The sequence below is a fragment of the Schistocerca serialis genome, chromosome 7 (assembly GCF_023864345.2).
Source record: "Schistocerca serialis cubense isolate TAMUIC-IGC-003099 chromosome 7, iqSchSeri2.2, whole genome shotgun sequence".
Taxonomy (NCBI): domain Eukaryota; kingdom Metazoa; phylum Arthropoda; class Insecta; order Orthoptera; family Acrididae; genus Schistocerca; species Schistocerca serialis.
The window spans coordinates 420,722,497-420,743,673 of NC_064644.1; the positions used below are offsets into that span (position 1 = coordinate 420,722,497).

The window sequence follows — 21,177 nt, forward strand, 5'->3', positions numbered from 1 at the left end:
AGGAGAATCACACCTTTCGCATCCCGGAACACTGTGTAGTAATCTTTCCTGTGGAGGGTGACATTTCGAATGTTTTCCTCACTGGTGACTTGGGATGCTTCTACGTCATTGAGGCGGCGTTTGGTTCTGTGGTAAAGTGGTACACATACTAGGGGCGATTGCAAAGCCTGTGCAATAATAAAAACTACTTACATGTTTGGGGTAAACCATTTTTATTTTTTCGACATAGTCTCCTTTCAGACATATACACTTCGTCCAACGCTGATCTAATTTGTTGACCCCTTCCGTATAATAGCAATTGTCCAAGTCTGCAAAATAGCTATTAGTTGCTGCAATCACCTCCTCGCTTGAATAAAATCTTAGTCCCACCTGCCATTTCTTCAAATTGGGGAACAAACAGTAGTCCGAGGGAGCCAAGTCTGGAGAATAGGGGGAATGTGAAACGAGATGAAATCCTATTTCGATTAATTTTGCAACCACAACTGCTGAGGTGCTGGTGCATTGTCGTGATGGAAAAAGACTTTTTGCGGTCCAATCGCCGGCGTTTTTCTTGCAGCTCGGTTTTCAAACGGTCCAATAACGATGAATGATATGCACCTGTAATAGTGTTACCCTTTTCCAGGTAGTCGATGAGGATTATCCCTTGCGAATCCCAAAAGACAGTCGCCATAACCTTTCCGACCGAACGAATGGTCTTCGCCTTTTTTGGTGCAGATTCTCCATTGGTAACCCATTGTTTAGTTTGTTCTTTGGTCTCAGGAGTATAGTGATGTATCCATGTTTCATCCACAGTGACGAAACGACGCTTAAAGTCCTGTGGATTCTTCCTGAACAGCTGCAAACCATCCTTGCAACACGTCACACGATTCCGTTTCTGGTCAAGCGTGAGCAATCGCGGAACCCATCTTGCGGGTAGCTTTCTCATGTCCAAATGTTTATGCAAAATATTATGGACCCGTTCATTCGAGATGCCCACCGCACTAGCAATTTCACGCACCTTAACTTTTCTGTCTTCCATCACCATATCATGGATTTCATCAATTATTTCTGGAGTCGTGACCTCCACAGGGCGTCCAGAACGTTCAGCATCATTTGTGCCGTTATGGCCACTCCGAAAATTTTGAAACTACTTATAAACTGTTGTAATCGGATGTGCAGAGTCACCTTAATGTTTACCAAGCTTCTCTTTAGTCTCCTGAGGCGTTTTGCCTTTCCTAAAGTAATGTTTGATCACCACACGAAATTGTTTTTCGTCCATTTCTTGACAATCACTCGACGTCCTTGATTCACACGAATGCCAAACACAAAGAAATAGACCAATATGGCTGAAAGTTGGTGTGCGTTCTTTCCAAAGATGCTACCAACTAAACATGAGCTCGATACGCGCCGCTGGTGCTATCTCTCGGACTCTGCACGAACTTTTCAAACGCCCCTCGTATGTTTCGTCGCCTGTGATGATTTTCAACAGGAACTCATTTCTCTCTCGCGCGTACCGCATTAAGTGATTGGTGCTTATTACCATTCTTTCACTCTTGTGATCCTTGGGCGGGGTTTTCGGCACCCATTTTGCAGTCACTTTGCGGTAACCCAACACATCACGACGCATGTGATGGGCCTGAGTGCAGCCAATACGCAGTGTGGATACCACGTCTGGCACCGCTGTACGCCTGTCCATTAACACCGCGTTCTCTATTCTGGCAACGTTGTTTTCATTCGTGGGTTTGGAAGGACGCCCACTTCGACCTTCATTTCCACACTGTACCTTCCTTCTCTGATCCCACGCCCGGGTTACCGGGTTCGATTCCTGGCGGGGTCAGGGATTTTCTCTGCCTCGTGATGACTGGGTGTTGTGTGCTGTCCTCAGATTAGTTAGGTTTAAGTAGTTCTAAGTTCTAGGGGACTGATGACCATAGATGTTAAGTTCCATAGTGCTCAGAGCCATTTTTCCTTCTCTGAACATGCAACACCAGCGACTAACTGTTGGACTTGACCTCTTCACTATAAACAGTCTGTTGGCGTTCGTGGGTGACGGACATACTAGCCCCACATGCTCATTCATACCGGATAACAACACGCAATTCCTCTGGCGACCACGTTGTCAGTACATGTCCGTGTGCCATCGTGGTGTGGACACGTCGCTCTGCTGAGGTCATCGGTCCCTAGGTTTGTTCTTTGGCGCACTGCGAATGTGTCATCCGTCTGCTGATGCCCCTTTCGTCGCTGATCCAGCAGCGGGTGTGTATTCATATGGCGTTTGTTTGTGTCACCTGGTGTCCCGTCTTCTCTTTCAGAAACAATGACGACAATTACTTGTGGAACGTCTCTCGTACAATGAAATCTATAGCACCAAATAAACGTTTTAAACCTTTTATTTATGGAAGGCGCCGCAACTCGCCTAAGCTTCTGAACGCCTAACTCTTTACGTTCTTCATTTCCGAACGACGAGGGATAAATTATTATTGAAAAGCCCAAAAGTAATTAATCATTTTACTATTGGATTTGTTTTCGGAATGTAGATAGAGTAGCAATTTCTTTTCCATATGTGTGTAAAGCCTAGTTTACACGACGACACTAGGTTGCAGGCAACTGCGCTAAGCCCGCATCTCGTGGTCGTGCGGTAGCATTCTCGCTTCCCACGCCCGGGTTCCCGGGTTCGATTCCCAGCGGGGTCAGGGATTTTCTCTGCCTCGTGATGGCTGGGTGTTGTGTGCTGTCCTTAGGTTAGTTAGGTTTAAGTAGTTCTAAGTTCTAGGGGACTGATGACCATAGATGTTAAGTCCCATAGTGCTCAGAGCCATTTGAACCAACTGCGCTAATGGCTTCTGCGCATGCGCGCCGCGCGTTTGCGCAACTCGTCGGTGAAACTAAACAGTTTCGGCGTGTTCCAACTTTGGCGACACTGGTTGCATGAGTTTCGAGGTTATGTGTGTTCGTAGAGTGTAGACAAACTGAAATATAAAGTGGGGAACGGAGAATAATGTTCGCCTTTTGGATATCTATGCTTTGCATAGGTGTTTATGGGATTTCAGTGATGCTGATAACAAAAATAAACAACATATTGCTGCTCCTGGAACAGAACGTAGATGGTTTGACAACATCTGAGGTGCAGGGCAAAATTTACTGAATTAGGAGCACATAAACAACTAAATTAAAAAATATACAAGCAAATATAAGTCTAGCTCTGGAAATGCTCTTGTCTACAAGACTAAAATCCCATCGTTCAAGTCGGCCGACTCTCTTTTTTTAAGGAATACTGTTGACAGGAGGGAAGGCTACACAAATCAAGAAGCTACAATCTTTATTCAATATTCATCTATTTTAAACGTCGCACAGTGCTTCCCGTTCACATATGCTTGAATTTTGAAATAATGCCACTGTACAGATCTATCTTCAAGAGAATAGTTTGCAAACCATTCTCTTTTCTAATGCGGCCTGCTTCGAATAATTACTGCTGTTAATATTAATAATTATTACTTTTAATGATTATTGGTGATAATGAAAAAGCGTCATCACCAACTAAAAAGACATCAGTAGCATGCTGAGTGTTCTCGATTCTAATGCACGCAATGTGATATGTAATTTCAATTCTGGCGACAGTGCTTTATGCATTACAGTATCTTTATTCCTTATCGCATTATTCTATTTAGAAGAAACATTAAGAGTTCTGGTGACATTCAAAGATAATTAAAAGAACTTCGTGGGTCTTCCATTACCAACCGAGCTGTCGTCTTTTCTTCATCTAGTCGTGAATCGAAACACGTTTCTTATTTTTTTCTTATGCAGCGATTCCACGCAACAAGCTTTAACTCCATCACAACTCGTGAGACGTGCAACTGCCAAAACTTTCACTTCAGACACGACTCAGGAACCCACAAAACGACGAAAGTGAAGTATATACGGGTTTCGCCGTGTCTACAGTCAAATATGAAACCATTTGCGTGCAAGTCATTCCACGCAACGAGTGGCGCAACCCAATGTCGTCGTATAAACTAGGCTTCACACAGAACGATTTATAAATTACAACGTACAAGAACAGCAATTTAATGCAATAGGTATTTCTAACTTTGACAATATCGCTTCTCTGGACACATCCAAGAAAAGAACGAGAAACAAGTACTCAGTTTTCGCGTTCCGTGCTCGCATTTACTGACAACGCTGTCTGAGCGTATAGTGGCGCGCGCTCACGCGGCAGAATGCTACTAGAGGCCGCACCGTAATTAAAGGGTTAAGAGACCTTCCCAGCAAGTATTCCCCGTGCGCCCCGCCCCGCCAGATGACAGCAGGAAGCATTTAGCAGGCTTTGCTGGTGAGACTGAGACAACCCGCGTGTACTCACAACTCTCGATGTACATGGGGCAGACCTGGATGTCCATGGGGTAGAGCTGGAACTCCATCTGGCACGCGATGATGGCGTGCATGCGCGCCGCGTAGCGCACCGTCTTGTTGCGGAACAGCGTCACCGACGAGAACTCGTGCGTCAGCTTCGCGATCTCTGAGAACACACCGAGTAACGAAACAGCTCCAGCGGGTACTCCAGGTCCACGTCGGAATGCCAGAACAATGATCTCACAGCATTTTGTACTCTAGGATTCCATTGACACAGCACCACGTACCATCATCCAAAATATATTGACAGAAAAAAATCCCAATTAATATAGATTGAAACTTCTTTATTTAAATGTGTGAGTCTGTACTTAAATTGCAGAATGACTGAGAATATGAAACTTCTACGTTATTTGATTCCGATACAGCTGAGTAAAACTGAACGTACTGAGCCTACTTTCTCTTTGCTTTTTCTTATCATGTCAACACTGACCCACAATATTCTAGCGCAACGCAATCTGACTTCAAATAATTAATTCAAAAGAACGGCGTTGACTAAAAAGAAATTGTAATAATAACCTACACATTTCATTAAGCACTTACTTCACAAAACTCTTCATTACGCGAACTACTGCAATACAGCGAGCGTCAATACTGCCAACTAAATAAAAGATTCTAACTACTAAAGCCACTAACTACTAATAGGCACGTCGTTAGCAAAGGAAAGATTTTGTTGCAAACCATATAATGTATTTTTTATCTTAATAATGTGACATCCAGTTCTAACACGAATATAAACCGTCACTGACATATGGTACAAAGGCATATAACCGTGAATAATATTCAATCTCCAAGTCGAACATGTACAGATCGTTAGCCTTCGCCAATACGTCAGACCTCTACGCTCCGTAAATGCTAACTTCTCACATCCAACATCCATAGCTGCTGGCTGTTCACCTCCAACTGCCCAACAGTACTTCCATCACTGCTGGGCCTAACTTCCAACTGCCCAACACTACTGGCGATTTATTTCCAACAACGAGTCCAACCAACCACAGAATCTCTTAGAAAGAAAGCGCAGTCAGAGATCCAATGCAAAGCGCTACACAGCGCTGCCAACACAGAAACAGCCCACTTACAAGATTAATGAAATTTCAGGAATACGCTTGTCTGAGTAAAGTATTTAAGTGACTAACGTTGCAAGATCACAGGTTAGTGTAAGCACGAGATAAGCCATTGCAAATGTGAAACGGCGGTACAGTAATAATTAGTGCAGTCACAAAAATGTTGACCGCAAGCATGCAAACATGTATGCATTGTGTCATACAGGTGCCGGGTGTCTGTCCGTGGAATGGAGTTCCATGCCTGTTGCTTTTGTTCAGTCAATACAGGGATAGTTATCGCTGGTTGTGGATGACGCTGGAGTTGCTGTTCGATGAGCCGGCCGGGGTGCCTTTCAATGGCTAGGCGCTACAGTCTGGAACCGCGCGACTGCTGTAGTCGCAGGTTCGAATCCTGCCTCGGGAATGGATGTGTTTGGTGTCCTTAGGTTAGTTAAGATTATGTAGTTCTAAGTTCTAGGGGACTGATGACCTCAGAAGTTAAGTCCCATAGTGCTCAGAGCCATTTGAACCATTTGAACCACAATGGATATATACTCGTATGTAACAGATAGCATCTGATGATGGCAGCATGCACCGAAAAGCGTCGTGCCTTTTAATATTGGAAAATAAACGTGATTGACGGCCGGAGTGGCCGAGCGGTTCTAGGCGCTACAGTCTGGAACCGCGCGACTGCTGCGGTCACAGGTATGAATCCTGCCTCGGGCATGGATGTGTGTCATGTCCTTAGGTTAGTTAGGTTTAAGTAGTTCTAAGTTCTAAGGGACTGATGACCTCATAAGTTAAGTCCCATAGTGCTCAGAGCCATTTGAACCATTTTTGCTGTTCGATGATGTCCCATGCTTGGGCACCTGGAGACAGATCTCGTGATCGAGCAGGCCAAAGGAATATGTCGGGGCTCTGTAGAGCATGTTGGGTTACAATAGTGGCACATGGGCAACTATTATCTTGTTGGAAAACACCCTCTGAGATGCTGTTCATGAATGGTAGTGAAACAGTTCGAATCACGATGTTGACGAACAAATTTGCAGTCAGGGTGCTTGGAGTAACCGTGAGAGTGTGTCTAGGCCGTAGACAAGTTGGTTGCAGGCGCTCGCTTGTCTTCATAATGATTACAAGACCATCAATGGCGCCGAGGCAGTCGGACAACAAATGACAAAAAATGTTTTTCATGTAATGCAACGCAAATTATTGTTGTGTGATTAACACTTTTTCGAGAATGAGATTTTCACTCTGCAGCGGAGTGTGCACTGATATGAAACTTCCTGGCATATTAAATCTGTGTGCTGGACCGAGACTCGAACTAGGCCAGGAAGTTTCATATCAGCGCACACTCCGCTGCAGACTGAAAATCTCATTCTGGAAACATGCCCCAGGCTGTGACTAAGCCATGTCGCGCAATATCCTTTCTTCCAGGAATGCTAGTTTTGCAAGGTATGCAGGAGAGCTTCTGTGAAGTTTGGAAGGTAGGAGACGAGGTACTGGCAGAAATAAAACTGTGACGACAGGGCGTGAGTCGTGCTTCGGTAGCTCAGATGGTAGAGCACTTGCCCGTGAAAGGCAAAAGTCCCGAGTTCGAGTATCGGTCCGGCACACAATTTTAATGCGCCAGGAAAGTTTCGTTTCAGTGCACACTCTGATGCAGAGTGAAAATCTCATTCTGGAAGTGTGTAGTGTGTGAACAAGCTGTGGCTTCCACCCCATTGTGTCAGATATTACCTCTAGTAATTGAAAAAATGTATTTATTGGTTACTTATGTAATGAGTAATCAGTATTATAGACTTACGAAATAGCAACAATAATTACGATCTCCTAAAAATAATTTAATTTAATGAACGAAACACAGTTGAACTCTTTTGTTTTTACCTCTCAGAAAATTACATTTTACCACTCTTCTAGACCAAAGGGAAGAACCCTACTGATTATGATGAGTGAATCTGTGGGTATCAAAATATGTTATGTAAATGGCCATATGTTTTGATTGCATTGGCTTAGAAGCTCACATGTATTACACCGCCAATGTACCATAGACATTAGTGTGTGAGTAGAGGGACAAAGTAGGAGCAGGTGCATTTTGTTGGTGCAGTTTGCCTATATCAGGGGCAGGTACGCTCTCAGGGGCAAAGCTGCCCCTGATGTAGGCAAACCGCACTAACAAAATGCACTCGCTCCTCTTTGTCCTTCTACTTGTGTGACATAAATTTGAACTTTACGCATCTACCCATTCCTGAGGAAAAGCAGTTTTAACAGGGGGACGGACAGATAGTCAGTCAGATAGCAAATGACAAATTTTTTTCTATCGTGTGATGTAATCACATATTAACAATTCTGGCCTTTTTTCCTTTACTTTTTCAGTGAAACCCTGCTTCTTGCCAAATTTCATTATTCTACGTCAACTGGAAGTACCACAATGTGTGACGTAAATGGCCGCACCTTTTGATGACACTGACTTAGAAGCTTCAGTTTTTTACACCGCCAAGCAACCTAGTCCTTAGTATGTGACAAGTTTTAAATTGGTACGTTGACCCATTCCTGTGAAAAAGGATTGTTAATGAACAGACAGACAGCCAGACGGACATACAGCAAAGCAATCCTACAAGGGATCCGTTTTTACCGACTGAGCTACATAACACTAAGTAAAGGAACTGAAGTCAGTGGTAAAAGTGCGTTGTAGGAGACAGTTATTACTGCGCCGGGAGACAATGCCCAGTCAATCAAACCACACACATAAGTCTTCATACATCCATATTTAAATTGGATGATGGTGGGACATCAGCTGGTATAATTTTATTACAAATGAAACTCCTCCAGCAGTACTTAAGATTTCATATTTATTTGGCTACTAGTTTTCGACGTTGCATCAATGCATCCTTCAGGCCTGTACACTTTGATGAAATCAATTGTGTGTGGCTGAGTATTAGAAGTCCGCGGTGAGACCAATACGTGCTCCACATGGATGGCCAGTCGTCGTTGGTCTCGTTCTTGCAGATCTGTTTCCGGCCACAGCGATGTAGGAGATCTGATGTTTTACCGGATTCCTCATATTCACGGTTCACTCGTGAAATGGTCGTACGGGAAAATCTCCACTTCATCGCTACCTCGGAGATGCTGTGTCCTATCGCTCATGTGCAGACTATAACACCACGTTCAAACTCATTTAAGTCTTGATAACTTGCCATTGTAGCAGCAGTAATCGATCTAGCAACTGCGCCAGACACTTGTTGTTTCATATAGGCGTTGCCGACGGCAGCGCCATATTCTGCCTGTCTAAATATATCTATATTTGAATACGTATGGCTATACAAGTTTCTTTGGTGCTTCAGTGTATTTTGCATGTCTGAAAGCTCTATTAAATATTACGAAACTTATTCGCAGATTACGAATACATCTGACATCATATGTGCTAGGTATGGATATAATCTACTAGTGACTCATAAAAATTTGTGATTGACTGGGACTCGAACCCGACTTTCCCGCTTATCACGAGCGGTCGGGGAGCGTGCACGGATAGGCGAAGCTGTTAAGGCTGTTCGTGACAAGCGAGAAAGTCGGGTATGAGTCGCCATCCGCCATAAACTTTCATGTGTCGCTATTGTGTAGTAGATCTATATCTAATACAGCTTATGTCAAGGAATTCACTGTCACCAAGTTAATTTCGAAAATATTCCGTACAGCTGAAGGTTGTCAGCTATGTCAGTTCCTTCAGACATGCAAAATAAAATCAGTTTAACTGTCCTAACAAAGCGCCTAACCAGTAGGATTATGTGGTTAGAGACTAACTGCACCAGAGACTGAATAGCATCTTTATGGCAGAAGATCTCGGGTCCCAATGAAGCACAGCCCTTGCTATGGGGCTTATTTAAAACTTTGGATTTCGAAGAAAACGCCCTACCGCGCAGAGGGCTCTATTTTTCATGGCCAAACTGTTCTCACTTGCGCAGTTTTGGGTGGGCCGCTCAGTTACGTTAGTTCGTCAGGCGCTTGCTCCTTCTCACGGCCAGAACAGTTTCTCTGTCGCCGCTTTGGCGTATTCATGCGTGAAGCACTGGACATATTTAGCACAAAGAGCTCTCTTACAACGGAAAACGCCGTCTCTGCGAAAATTATTAACTTCTAAATTAATTGCAATTACGAGCAGCAAGAATCATGGACAGTAGCTCTGTACTAGGGCACCGTTACTGTCTCTCGTCCGCCTTCACAACAAACACAAAATCACGAATCAAATTAAAGTCAAAATTAGTTACTTCATATAGGAATAATATTGGTAGTCTCAAAGGATTGTTAATTTCTTATCAACTTAATTCTGATCTGGCAATAATAGTCTGTTACTCTGGAGGGTGTGGCATAACAAGCACAAACTCGGAATGTGGAAGGACGGGGAAGGAAAAAGGCCGTGCTGTCTCTAAGGAATCATCGAGGTTTTCATCTTAGTGATTTATGAAGGTCAAGGAAAGTCTGTATGGCTGGTCAGTGATTTCGACGACCATCCTCTCGAATAAGATGCCAGTTTCTTAGCCACTGCATCACCTCGCTCAGTACCGAGAAAGAAGTCCTCCGACTAAAAAGAGCGCAACATGGAGATGAAGTCTTTCTCTTCTGTTGTTCATCGGGTATGGCTGAAGAAAATAAACGAAACATTCATAAGCCTAATCAAAATATCCACGGGTATTCTGCCGGTCTATAGTGTCCAACTGCCCCCCACCACGCGCGCACAGCGCCAGCGCGCCTTATCAGTCCCGATTGCGCAATCCCCAGTTTGATTTTCCAGCAACACGGGCCTAGTAATACTAGGGCCCGTGTTGCCCGGCTGCCTCGCTCAGCGGCTAAGTCCCCTTCAAGGTCACACGCCTTGCACACTAGCATAAGGACAAGTCACACAGCCATGAAATAAAACCCACCCGCCTCCCCAGGGGTCGTAACCCCTGCAACCCACACAAGAAGATGCTTCAGTAGCTGAATTAGTGGTTTTATTTATTTAAAAAAAAATTTCACGGGATAGATAAGGATGGTTCTCTTTATTAGGAATGGTAATATACAGTAATGTCACCTTGTACCTTAATATAATTTGATTAGCCTTTTATACTTGTTATGATTCTTCTCGTCTTATGGTACTTTTCTTATCTTATTTAATTTCTTATCACTAATTGTTATCTTGTTTATTCTTATTAAAGAACACTACACATTGATCTTGCCAAAAGCCGAGAAGCGATTCTTCTTAGTGTTGTAGCTCTCTGTGGCACTCTGGGATGCACCTCTGGGGCACTCTGGGATGCTCCCTGGGACATCACAGTAGTTAAATAAGTCATTAAATAAGTCTGTGTTGGGTGGTATTAGGTGTGGGGATGGTGGGTGGGCATTTCTGTCTGATCACTGGACTTAGAGTATTCAGCGCTGGCTGAGCGCCTCCGGCACTGCTATATATATTTACTTAGCCCGTGTTGCTGGACGTGTTAATGCTAATGAAAGAATTAATGTTTGGGCCAAGATTGATGGTACTTTATCAAATTATATTAAGGTACAAGGTGACATTACTGTATATTACCATTCCTAATAAAGAGAACCATCCTTATCTATCCCGTGAAATTTTTTTTTTAAATAAATAAAACCACTAATTCAGCTACTGAAGCATCTTCTTGTGTGGGTTGCAGGGGTTACGACCCCTGGGGAGGCGGGTGGGTTTTATTTCATGGCTGTGTGACTTGTCCTTATGCTAGTGTGTAAGGCGTGTGACCTTGAAGGGGACTTAGCCGCTGAGCGAGGCAGCCGGGCAACACGGCTATAGACCGGCAGCATACCCGTGGATATTTTGATTATCAAATACGCCGGGAGAAACTCAAGAATCACATTCATAAGCCTGATTAAAATTCAGGGTGAAACGATATCAGTGATGAGATTTGCTGATGGTGTTGTTGTCTCTGTGAAAACTGAGGAGAATTACAGGAGCTGTTGACGGACGTCAGAAAAGAGATTACCAACAAATTTGTGGACCACATAGGAGTGAAAGAATACTGCCACCTGCGTAGCAAAATAATGCACAAAGGACATAGAGCGAGAATGTTACAAATAAACTAACCTAGGCAGTCGGAGCATTTCTCTCGAAACTGTAAGTATCAAACACAAGCCTTAATTTGAGACTGTATATCTGGAGCACTACGTTGATGAAAGTGAGTCATGGACTGTGAAGAAACCGGAAAACAAGATAATCCTAACGTTTGAGATGCGCTGTTACAGAAAGAGAAGGATACTAAAACTTAAGGGAACCTTAAGAAATAAGGAGCTTCTCCGCCGAGTCGACATGGAAGGGAATAGTGGAAAATATGAAGGAAATGTATGATAGGTGTTATGACATCAATGTGTAGCTACTGTGCTAGTATTGGTAGCTGCAGGAGGCAACAATGGTGGGGAAGAGCTGAGATTAAAATGTAGGAGAGTTTGAGTACCAGTGCTGTTCTTAAACGAATACTTTGACACGGGAGAGAAAATCGTGGCGTTGTCACATCATACCGATACCGGTCAGAAGAGTGATTTTTTTTGGGGGGGGGGGGGGGCGGAAGGGGGGCAATGTCTTGAATGGAACTTCACGAATCGCTTGTTTTCCTGTAAGGAATGGAACTTACACGAAGACCTTTGAGTTTCTTTAGACAAATATCGCTTTTGAGAATATTAATGTATACGAGAGACTCTGCAGATTCATCGCTAAATCAGCCGTATTCACTGTGACAAACACTGTGACTGTGAATAACGGACAGTGTTCCTATGAAGTTCCATCACCTTATTTAAGTCTTGGCCAGTTCCGTGTGGCTGCTTTTGTCCTTACTACATGCTGTTTGTTGTGAGAAACACAGAAGGTGCTGTGCTAACAAAGGGACAAATTTAAAGGTTTACAGAAGTCAAAGCTGCAAAGGAAAAACTATTGTAAACAAGAAAAAGAAAGTTTACACAATGTACTAATGAGCAAGATATAATGTAAACAAAATGCCAATGATTACGCAAAGTTTTCATTGCGTAGCGTCATTCTTCTCATATCCACTATAATTTCTAACAATACCATCAAACAGCTTGTGCGATGTACGCGATCTTCATATTTGCTAGTAAACCCTACCCACGGTGTGCAGCAGTTTTACACGCGAAATTGCAAGTATTGTTCAAGAACTAGAGGTTTGAAATAAATATTTATTTTCTATTGACAGAAAAAATTCACACCTTATAGAAATGAGTTAAGCTTATACCTGTTTAAGCCGATGACTTCCAGTCTCACAATGCGCACTACAAGAGAGCGTAAAATTTTTCCGCGCTCTTTCACATGTCAATAGTGTCTGCTGTACAGTGATGTCTGCAACTAGGACTCTACCAACCAGTTCCTCTTCAGTTTCTACTAGTTTGGCAATGATCTTATGTCAAGCCATAGATTTAAAAAAATGTATAGGAGTGAGATCTAAGGGATTGTACTGAGCGTGGAACAGGACCTCTGCTTCCATTCTAATAATGAGGGTGTATTTTGTGCAGGAGCTCTCATTTATATCGAAATGGGATGCTCACCATGTTGAATGGACATATCACACGGAAACAAGTGGTAGGACTATTTTCTCCAGCAACTGCAGCAGTATGTTTGGAATGAACATTAGGTAATCTTCACCATTACAACAAGTGTGGCAGTAATTAGGGTGCAGTTAGGTTGCCTTCTACAGTTCCAGCCCACAAGTTATTAGAAAACCGTTGCAGCTGATAAGAGCCAAGTGTGGCACATGGATTATCGTTGCTCAAGACAAGGCTACTACGGCAATTGTAAACACCACCTTCATTGAAAGAGGGGAGGAAGGAAGATTAGAAGTTAACGTCAATGAGGTCATTAAAGACGGAGCACACAAGCTCGAATTACGAAATGATTGGGAGGATATTGGGCGTGCCGTTTTCAAAGAAACCAACCTGACATTCACCTGGAGTGATTTAGTGAACTCACTGAAAAGCTAAATCTGAATGGCCGGATGGAGCTTAGAACCGTCGTCCTCTCGAATGCGAGTCCAATGTGCTAACCACTGCGCCACCTCGATTGGTATGGTTGAAAGAGGCGTCATCCATGAACAGTATGAACTGTCAAAGCTGCTCCATTGGTACTTTCGACACTGTACTCTTCGAAATGTTCATTCCACAGGAACGTTGGAAGGTGCTTATTGATGAATCTTCTGCCTCATTATTCAGCACCATCTCCTGACATTCTACTGTCAGAACAATTTGCTATCGAGAATTTGGCCAACGCCCTGTGACTAGTATGAGCAACTGCTTTCTCGTTATTTTCTGTCCATGGAGATATCTTCCCTTTAGGACGACTCCTGTTGTCAAACATTGCCGTTTTTCTAGCCCGTATCATGTATTAAATACACGTGTATTAAATACACGTGTATTAAATACACGTTAAATACACGTTTACAGCTTCCTGTAACGAGTCATGGCTCTAAACACTATGGGACTTAACATTTGAGGTCACCAGTCTCCTAGACTTAGAACTACGTAAACCTGACTAACCTAAGGACATCATACACATCCATGCCCGAGGCATGATTCGAACCTGCGACCGTAGCAACTGCGTGGTTCAGGAGTGAAGCGCCTAGAACCGCTCGGCCACAGCGGCCGGCGTAACGAGTGACGTTAAATCTTCGACCATCTGTCACGAAAAGTAGTGGTAAAGTGTGCCGCGAACACTTCATAGACGATGTATTGTTTTTTAAGATAGTGCCGCAGTGTCGATGTAAAAGGCAGTCATTTGTTGTGAAACGTTATCAGTTTATGAACATGTGCCTCACACACATTTCTCAGTCAAGATCTCTTACCGCCATGGGTCTCGAATTATTGAATTCAGAATTCTGTACATTCTGTATACTTTTCATCCCAAGGTTTGGGGTACCATCTACAATTCCGAAAAAATATAGTATACAATTTACTGTTTCGTGTAAACCAGAAATGTACACATTAACATAGTTATGCAAGTATCGCAAGAATTGCAGCTTCTTTTGCAGGGAATTCTGTACAACAAAATCTGGGATTTAGAATTCGAAGGGCCAGATATTTAGACAGTGGTGGCTTTAGTGCTCAAGAAAATATTGTCCGAAATTGCTTTTTAAGTATTAACGGAATACTTTTAAATGAAAAGCAAACAGAACAGTGTATTTTGATTCCGTATCAAGGTGTCAGTTATATTTTTCGTCTATACATATTTTGATTACAAAAACTATTAAATGTATAGTTTCTATCTGTTCGGTAGTATTTATTTCTGTTTACAAAGTACTCTAGACATTACTCCTCAATCCTGTCGCACACATCGGTGCCCTCAGGTTATTTAGTGTGCGAGGGAAGTTTTTGAGCTGACGCCAGTCTCAACTGGCTCTAAGCAAAAGATTTCAAGCCAGCAGATGCTGCATAGAAAGGTAGGGCAGAGAGTGTGTTACTGTGAGCAGTTCAGTGAAAGGGTTATTCTTATCACAATCGGCAGCAAACCAACACCGACAACGACAGTTCAGGTATACATGCCGATGTCCCAAGCTGAAGATGATGAGATAGAGAAACTGCATGAGGATATTGAAAGGGTAATACAGTATGTAAAGGGATATGAAAATCTAATAGTCATAGGAGACTGGAATGCAGCTGTAAGGGAAGGAGTAGAAGAAAATGTTACAGGAGAATATGGGCTTAAGACAACGAATGAGAGAAGAGAAAGACTAATTGAGTTCTGTAACAAGTTTCAGCCAGTAACAGCGAATACTCTGTTCATGAATCACAAGAGGAGAAGGTATACTTGGAAAAGGCCGGGTGATACGGGAAGATTTCAATTAGATTACATCATGGTCAGACAGAGATTCCGAAATCAGATATTGCATTGTAAGACCTACCCTTTAGCAGAGATGACTCAGATCACAATATAATAGTGATGAAGAGTAGGCTGAAGTTTAACAGTAGTCAGGAAGAATCAATATGTAAAGAGGTGGGTTACGGAAGTACTAACAAGGGAACCTCCCCATCGCACCCCCCTCAGATTTAATTATAAGTTGGCACAGTGGATAGGCCTTGAAAAACTGAACACAGATCAATCGAGAAAACAGGAAGAAGTTGTGTGGAACTATGAAAAAATAAGCAAAATATACAAACTGAGTAGTCCATGCGAAAGATAGGCAATACCAAGGGTAATATGAGGTCAGGAGCGGCGTGGTCCCGTGGTTAGCGTGAGCACCTGCGGAACGAGAGGTCTTTGGTTCATGTCTTCCCTCGAGTGAAAATTTTACTTTCTCTATTTTCGCAAAGTTATGATCTGTCCGTTAGTTCATTGACGTCTCTGTTCACTGTAATAAGTTTAGTGTCTGTGTTTTGCGACCGCACCGCAAAACCGTGCAATTAGTAGACGAAAGAACGTGCCTCGCCAATGGGAACCGAAAACATTTGATCGCAAGGCCATAGGTCAACCGATTCCTCCACAGGAAAACACGTCTGATATATTCTATACGACACTGGTGACAACATGTGCGGCACATGATAGAAATATATTGTCGACCCTCCTAACTTGTACACTTGGCGAATGGGTAAAAAGATTCTTCTACCTTGCCCGATTTAGGTTTTCTTGTGGATGTGATAATCACTCCAAAAAAAGTGATGAAAACGTAAGAGTTTATCACATGAACTGAAAATAAAGAAATAAACTTTTCACTCGAGGGAAGACTTAAACCAAGGACCTCTCGGTCCGCAGCTACTCACGCTAACCACGGGACCCCGGTGCTCGTGACCTCACATTATCCTTGATGTTGCCTATGTTGCGCATGGACTACTCAGTTTGTATATTTTGCTTATTTTTTCATAGTTCCACACAACTTCTTCCTGTTTTCTCGATTGATTTGTGTTCAGTTTTTCAAGGCCTATCCACTGTGCCAACTTATAACTAAATCTGAGGGGGGTGCGATGGGGAGGTTCCCTTGTAAGGAATGACGAGATACGGTTGAAATTCTCTAATGCTACAGATACAGCAATAAGGAATAGCTCAGTAGGCGGTGCAGTTGAAGAGAAATGGATGTCTCTAAAAAGGGCCATCATAGAAGTTGGGAAGGAAAACATAGGTACAATGAAGGAAACTGCGAAGAAACCATAGGTAACAGAAGAAATACTTCAACTGATGGATGAAAGGAGAAAGTACAAAAGTGTTCTGGGAAACTCAGGAATAGGGAAATACAAATTGCTGAGGAATGAAATAAATAGGTAGTGCAGGTAAGCTAACTTCGCTGGGAAGTGCTCTACAAGAGCACTTGTCCGTGATAGGCAAAGGTCCCGAGTTCGAGTCTCAGAGAGCACTTGCCCGCGAAATGCAAAGGTCCCGAGTTCGAATCTCGGTCCGCCACACAGTTTTGATCTGCCAAAAAATTTCAAGCAACTACTCTACTGAAACTGATCGCGAAACTCTGAATAAGATATGAGGGTGGCTGCACTCACCAGACACCTTGGCGTTGAGGATGTAGGGGTCGGGCTGCCACAGGTTGTCCACGAACTCGGGCGGCAGCGTCACGTAGTCGTCCCCCTCCTCGAACAGCGCGTTCGGCATATCCAGCCTCGACTCCATCCACTTCTGGCGGACGAACATGTCCACTCTGCACACAAATACCGTACCTGTAGCTGGCTCAGCGCCTCATTACATATCAGCTTTTGACCTGATTTCTATACCAACATCGACAATACTGCCCACTGAAGGGCGCAGCGTCCAAGGACTTACTCGTGGCTTAAATAAGAGAAAGACATTCTCGATAACAAAGTACCATCAAGGCATTAGGACTACCTTGAGAGCATGGCTCACCTCTGCAGCTATAAAACTCTAAAACTCGTTGTGACTACATTGATGACCCATCGTTTCCATGAATCAAAGCCGAAAGCCACTCTTACAGGTTCAGTATTGATGTTAGGAAGAACACGCAAAATTGTTGTTTATTGAAACACAACTGGTTTCTCGGTTTAAAGCAGCATCATCAGGTGCAACCTACACGGTAAAAAGCAAAGTAGTGTCACCACATTTTGTGGATATTAAAATTAATAAAGGAATGTCTAAAATATACTTGTAACGTTAAAATACCATAGGTATGCCCGTCGCTCCTAGTCAAAATTTATTATTCAGAGATTATCGTCAATACCAATGCGTGCGAAAGATTCTTTACAGAGGAATGGAAAAACTGGTAGAAGCCGACCTCGGGGAAGATCAGTTAGGATTCCGTAGGAATGTTGGAAAACGTGAAGCAATACTGGACCTACGACTTAGAAGATAGATTAAGGAAAGGCAAAGTCACTAGCATTTGTAGACGTAGAAGAAGCTTTTGACAATGTTGACTGGAATACTCTCTTTCAAATTCTGAAGGTGGCAGGGGTCAAATACAGGGACGAAAGGCTATTTACAATTTGTACAGAAACCAGATGGCAGTTATAGGAGTCGAGGTGTATGAAAGGGAAGCAGTGGTTGGGAAAGGAGTGAGACACGATTGTAGCCTATCCCTGATGTTATTCAATCTGTATACTGAGCAAGCAGTAAAGAAAACAAAAGAAAAATTCGGAGTAGGTATTAAAATCCATGGAGAAGAAATAAAATCTTTGAGGTTGGCCGATGGCTTTGCAATTCTGTCAGAGACAGCAAAGGACCTGGAAGACCAGTTGAAAGGAATGGACGGTGTCTTGAAAGGAGGATATAAGATGAACATCAACAAAAGCATAACGAGGATAATGGAATGTAGTCGAATTAAATCGGGTGATGCTGAGGGTATTAGATTAGGAAATGAGAGGAATTTGTTAACATCGAGTATAGATTTAAGTGTCAGGAAGTAGTTTCTGAAAGTATTTGTAAGGAGTGAAGCCTTGTATGGAAGTGAAACATGGACGATAAATAGTTTAGACATGAAGAGAATGGAAGCTTTCGAAATGTGGTGCTACAGAAGAATGCTGAAGATTAGATTAGTAGATCACATAACTTATGAGGAGGTATTGAATAGAAATGGGGAGAAGAGGAGTTTGTGGCACAACTTGACTAGAAGAAGGGATCGGTTGGTAGGACATGTTCTGAGGCATCAAGGGATGACCAATTTAGTATCGGAGGGCAGCGTGGAGGGTAAAAATAGTAGAGGGAGACCAAGAGGTGAATACACTAAGCAGATTCAGAAGGATGTAGGTTGCAGTAGGTACTGGGAGATGAAGAAGCTTGCACAGGGCAGAGTAGCACGGAGAGCTGTATCAAACCAGTCTCTGGACTGAAGACCACAACAACAACAGTGAAGGTGAAGTGTATTTGAGGCTGCGACAGAAATTGGTCTCATTGTCATTGGCAACAGAGAGTGCCAAAGATCACACGTTGCTGACTTCCCTGCATCGTGACTTTTGAATGGAATCAATTTTTCACTCTGAAGCAACCACGAAATTATCGTTTCAGTTATTATTCCACGTTTACAGCACGTCAATAAAATGATAGGTACAGCAATAAAATGTACATTCTCTTCCAAGGAACATTGTCGATGTTCACTGCTTGTATGACGTGGCAAATTTGTTGTGCCTCCTCCCGTTTTTAAGCTTTTAAAGCAACTGCAGTGTTGTACTTTATTGCCCTCGCAGTTCGTAAAATACTTCCAAACTAGGAACAGTACCATTCAGTAATACAAACAAAGTCCAGTAATGATAGCGGACCATTGTGGCCGAACGGTTCTAGGCGCTTCAGTCCGGAACCGCGCTGCTGCTACGGTCGCTGGTTCGAATCCTGCCTCGGCCATGGATGTGTGTGATGTCCTTAGGTTAGTTAGGTTTAAGTAGTTCTAAGTTCAAGGGGACTGATGACGTCAGATGTTAAGTCCCATAGTGCTCAGAGCCATTTGAACCATTTGAATCCAGCCTTGATAGTGAGACACTACGCCTTGCACGCTGCACATACACGCGTACCATCTAATAAGCCATGGCACACCATGTCACACGGCAACAGTTACATCATTGTCTCTGCAATAATGTACCGATTCTTATATCAAGTGTTTGTTGATAATATTTAAGAGTACGTAATTATTAAAATACTGCTCATCGCTTTTCCCAATTTCTGTACTAAGCCAATATCTAAAAGCAATGGAAATTTTACGAATAAACAAATTTATTTAAAAATTAAAAATAATTAGTACCATTGCTATGGCATGTTGATATGTCGGTTACTGCCCCAGTTATTACTAAAACATGAAAAAAGTCTGTTAGAACCGAGACCAAACAAATACCAAAAAATAACGGTTATTCAGAATTAAAGCTCCGATATCGGTATTAACTGGTCGGGTTTTCACGTCTCTATACGACACGCTTGAAGAAACTTTTGGACACTCTTCCTCGCAGAACTGGGACCATTCTCAACGCTAGAGGCGCTACCACACGGTATCGTGCGATGTCTTCTCGGGTTGACTAATTTAGTTGTCGGCTTTGCTTATTACACGAACTAAGAAGCAATTGTGCACTCATAATTTTAAGTACAAAACGAATTACTATGAAGCGCCAAAGAAGCTGGTATAGGCATCCGTATTCCTATACAGAGATGTGTAAACAGGCAGAATAAGGCGCTGCGGTCGGCAACGCCTATATAAGGCAACAAGTGTGTCGCGCAGTTGTTAGAACGCTTACTGCTGCTACAATGGCAGGTTATCAAGATTTAAGTGAGTTTGAACGTGGTGCTATTGTCAGCGTACGAGCGATAGGACACAGCATCTCCGAGACAGCGATGAAGTGGGGATTTTCCCGTACAACCATTTCACGAGTGATCCGTGAGTATCAGGAATCCGGTAAAACAACAAATCTCCGACATCGCTACGGCCAGAAAAAAATCCTGCAGGAACGGGACCACCGATGACTGAAGAGAATCGTTCAATGTGACAGAAGTGCAATTCCTCTGCAAATTTCTACAGATTTCAGTGCTGGGCCCTCAACAAGTGTCAGTGTGCGAACCATTCACGAAACATCATCGGTATGGGCTTTCGGAGTCGAAGGCCCACTCGGTGTTCCCTTGATGACTGCACGACACAAAAGTTCACGCCTTGCCTGGGACCGTCAACCCTGACATTGGACTGTTGATGACTGGAAACATGTTGCCTGGCCGGACGATTCTCGTTTCAAATTGTACCGAGGGGATGGACGTGTACGAGTATGGAGACAACCTCATGAATCCTTGGACCCTGCATGTCAGCAGGGGACCGTTCAAGGTAGTGGAGGCTCTCTAATGGTATGGGGCGTGTGCAGTTCGAGTGATATGGGACCCCTGATACATCTAGACACGACTCTGACAGGTGACACATACGTAAGCATCCTGTCTGATCACCTGCGTCCATTCATGTCCATTGCGTATTCCGACGGACTTGGACAATTCCAGCAGGACGATGCGACTCCCCACACGTCCAGAATTTCTACATAGTGGCTCCAGGAAACTCCCCAGACATGAACATTATTTAGCGTATCTGGGATGCCTCGCAACGTGCTGTTCAAAAGAGATCTCCACCCCCTCGTACTCTTAGGATTTATGGGCAGCCCTGCATGATTCATTTTGTCAATTCCCTCCAGCTCTACTTCAAACATTAGTCGAGTCCAAGCCATGTCGTGTTGCAGCACTTATGCGTGCTCGCTGGAGCCCTACACGATGTTAGACAGGAGTATCAGTTTCTTTGGCTCTTCAGTGTACGTTTGGAGCAAAGTATTGTATGATAGTGAACAATGGACT

The 21,177-nt window shown here is 43.2% G+C and overlaps 1 protein-coding gene across 6 annotated transcripts in view; it reads right to left on the reverse strand.

Moving 5' to 3' along the window:
- The window catches only part of LOC126412747 (glycine receptor subunit alpha-4), a 589,024-nt gene that overhangs the window by 171,267 nt on the left and 396,580 nt on the right, over window positions 1–21,177 (reverse strand). For 5 of the 6 annotated variants that reach the window (XM_050082488.1, XM_050082489.1, XM_050082491.1 and 2 more), the window contains exons 5-6: window positions 16,911–17,065; window positions 4,337–4,492 (exon numbers count right to left, since the gene is read on the reverse strand). In XM_050082488.1, coding sequence (XP_049938445.1) covers window positions 4,337–4,492; window positions 16,911–17,065 — 311 coding nt within the window. The remainder of the gene's footprint in view (window positions 1–4,336; window positions 4,493–16,910; window positions 17,066–21,177) is intronic. The other variant, XM_050082492.1, reaches the window with a different exon arrangement.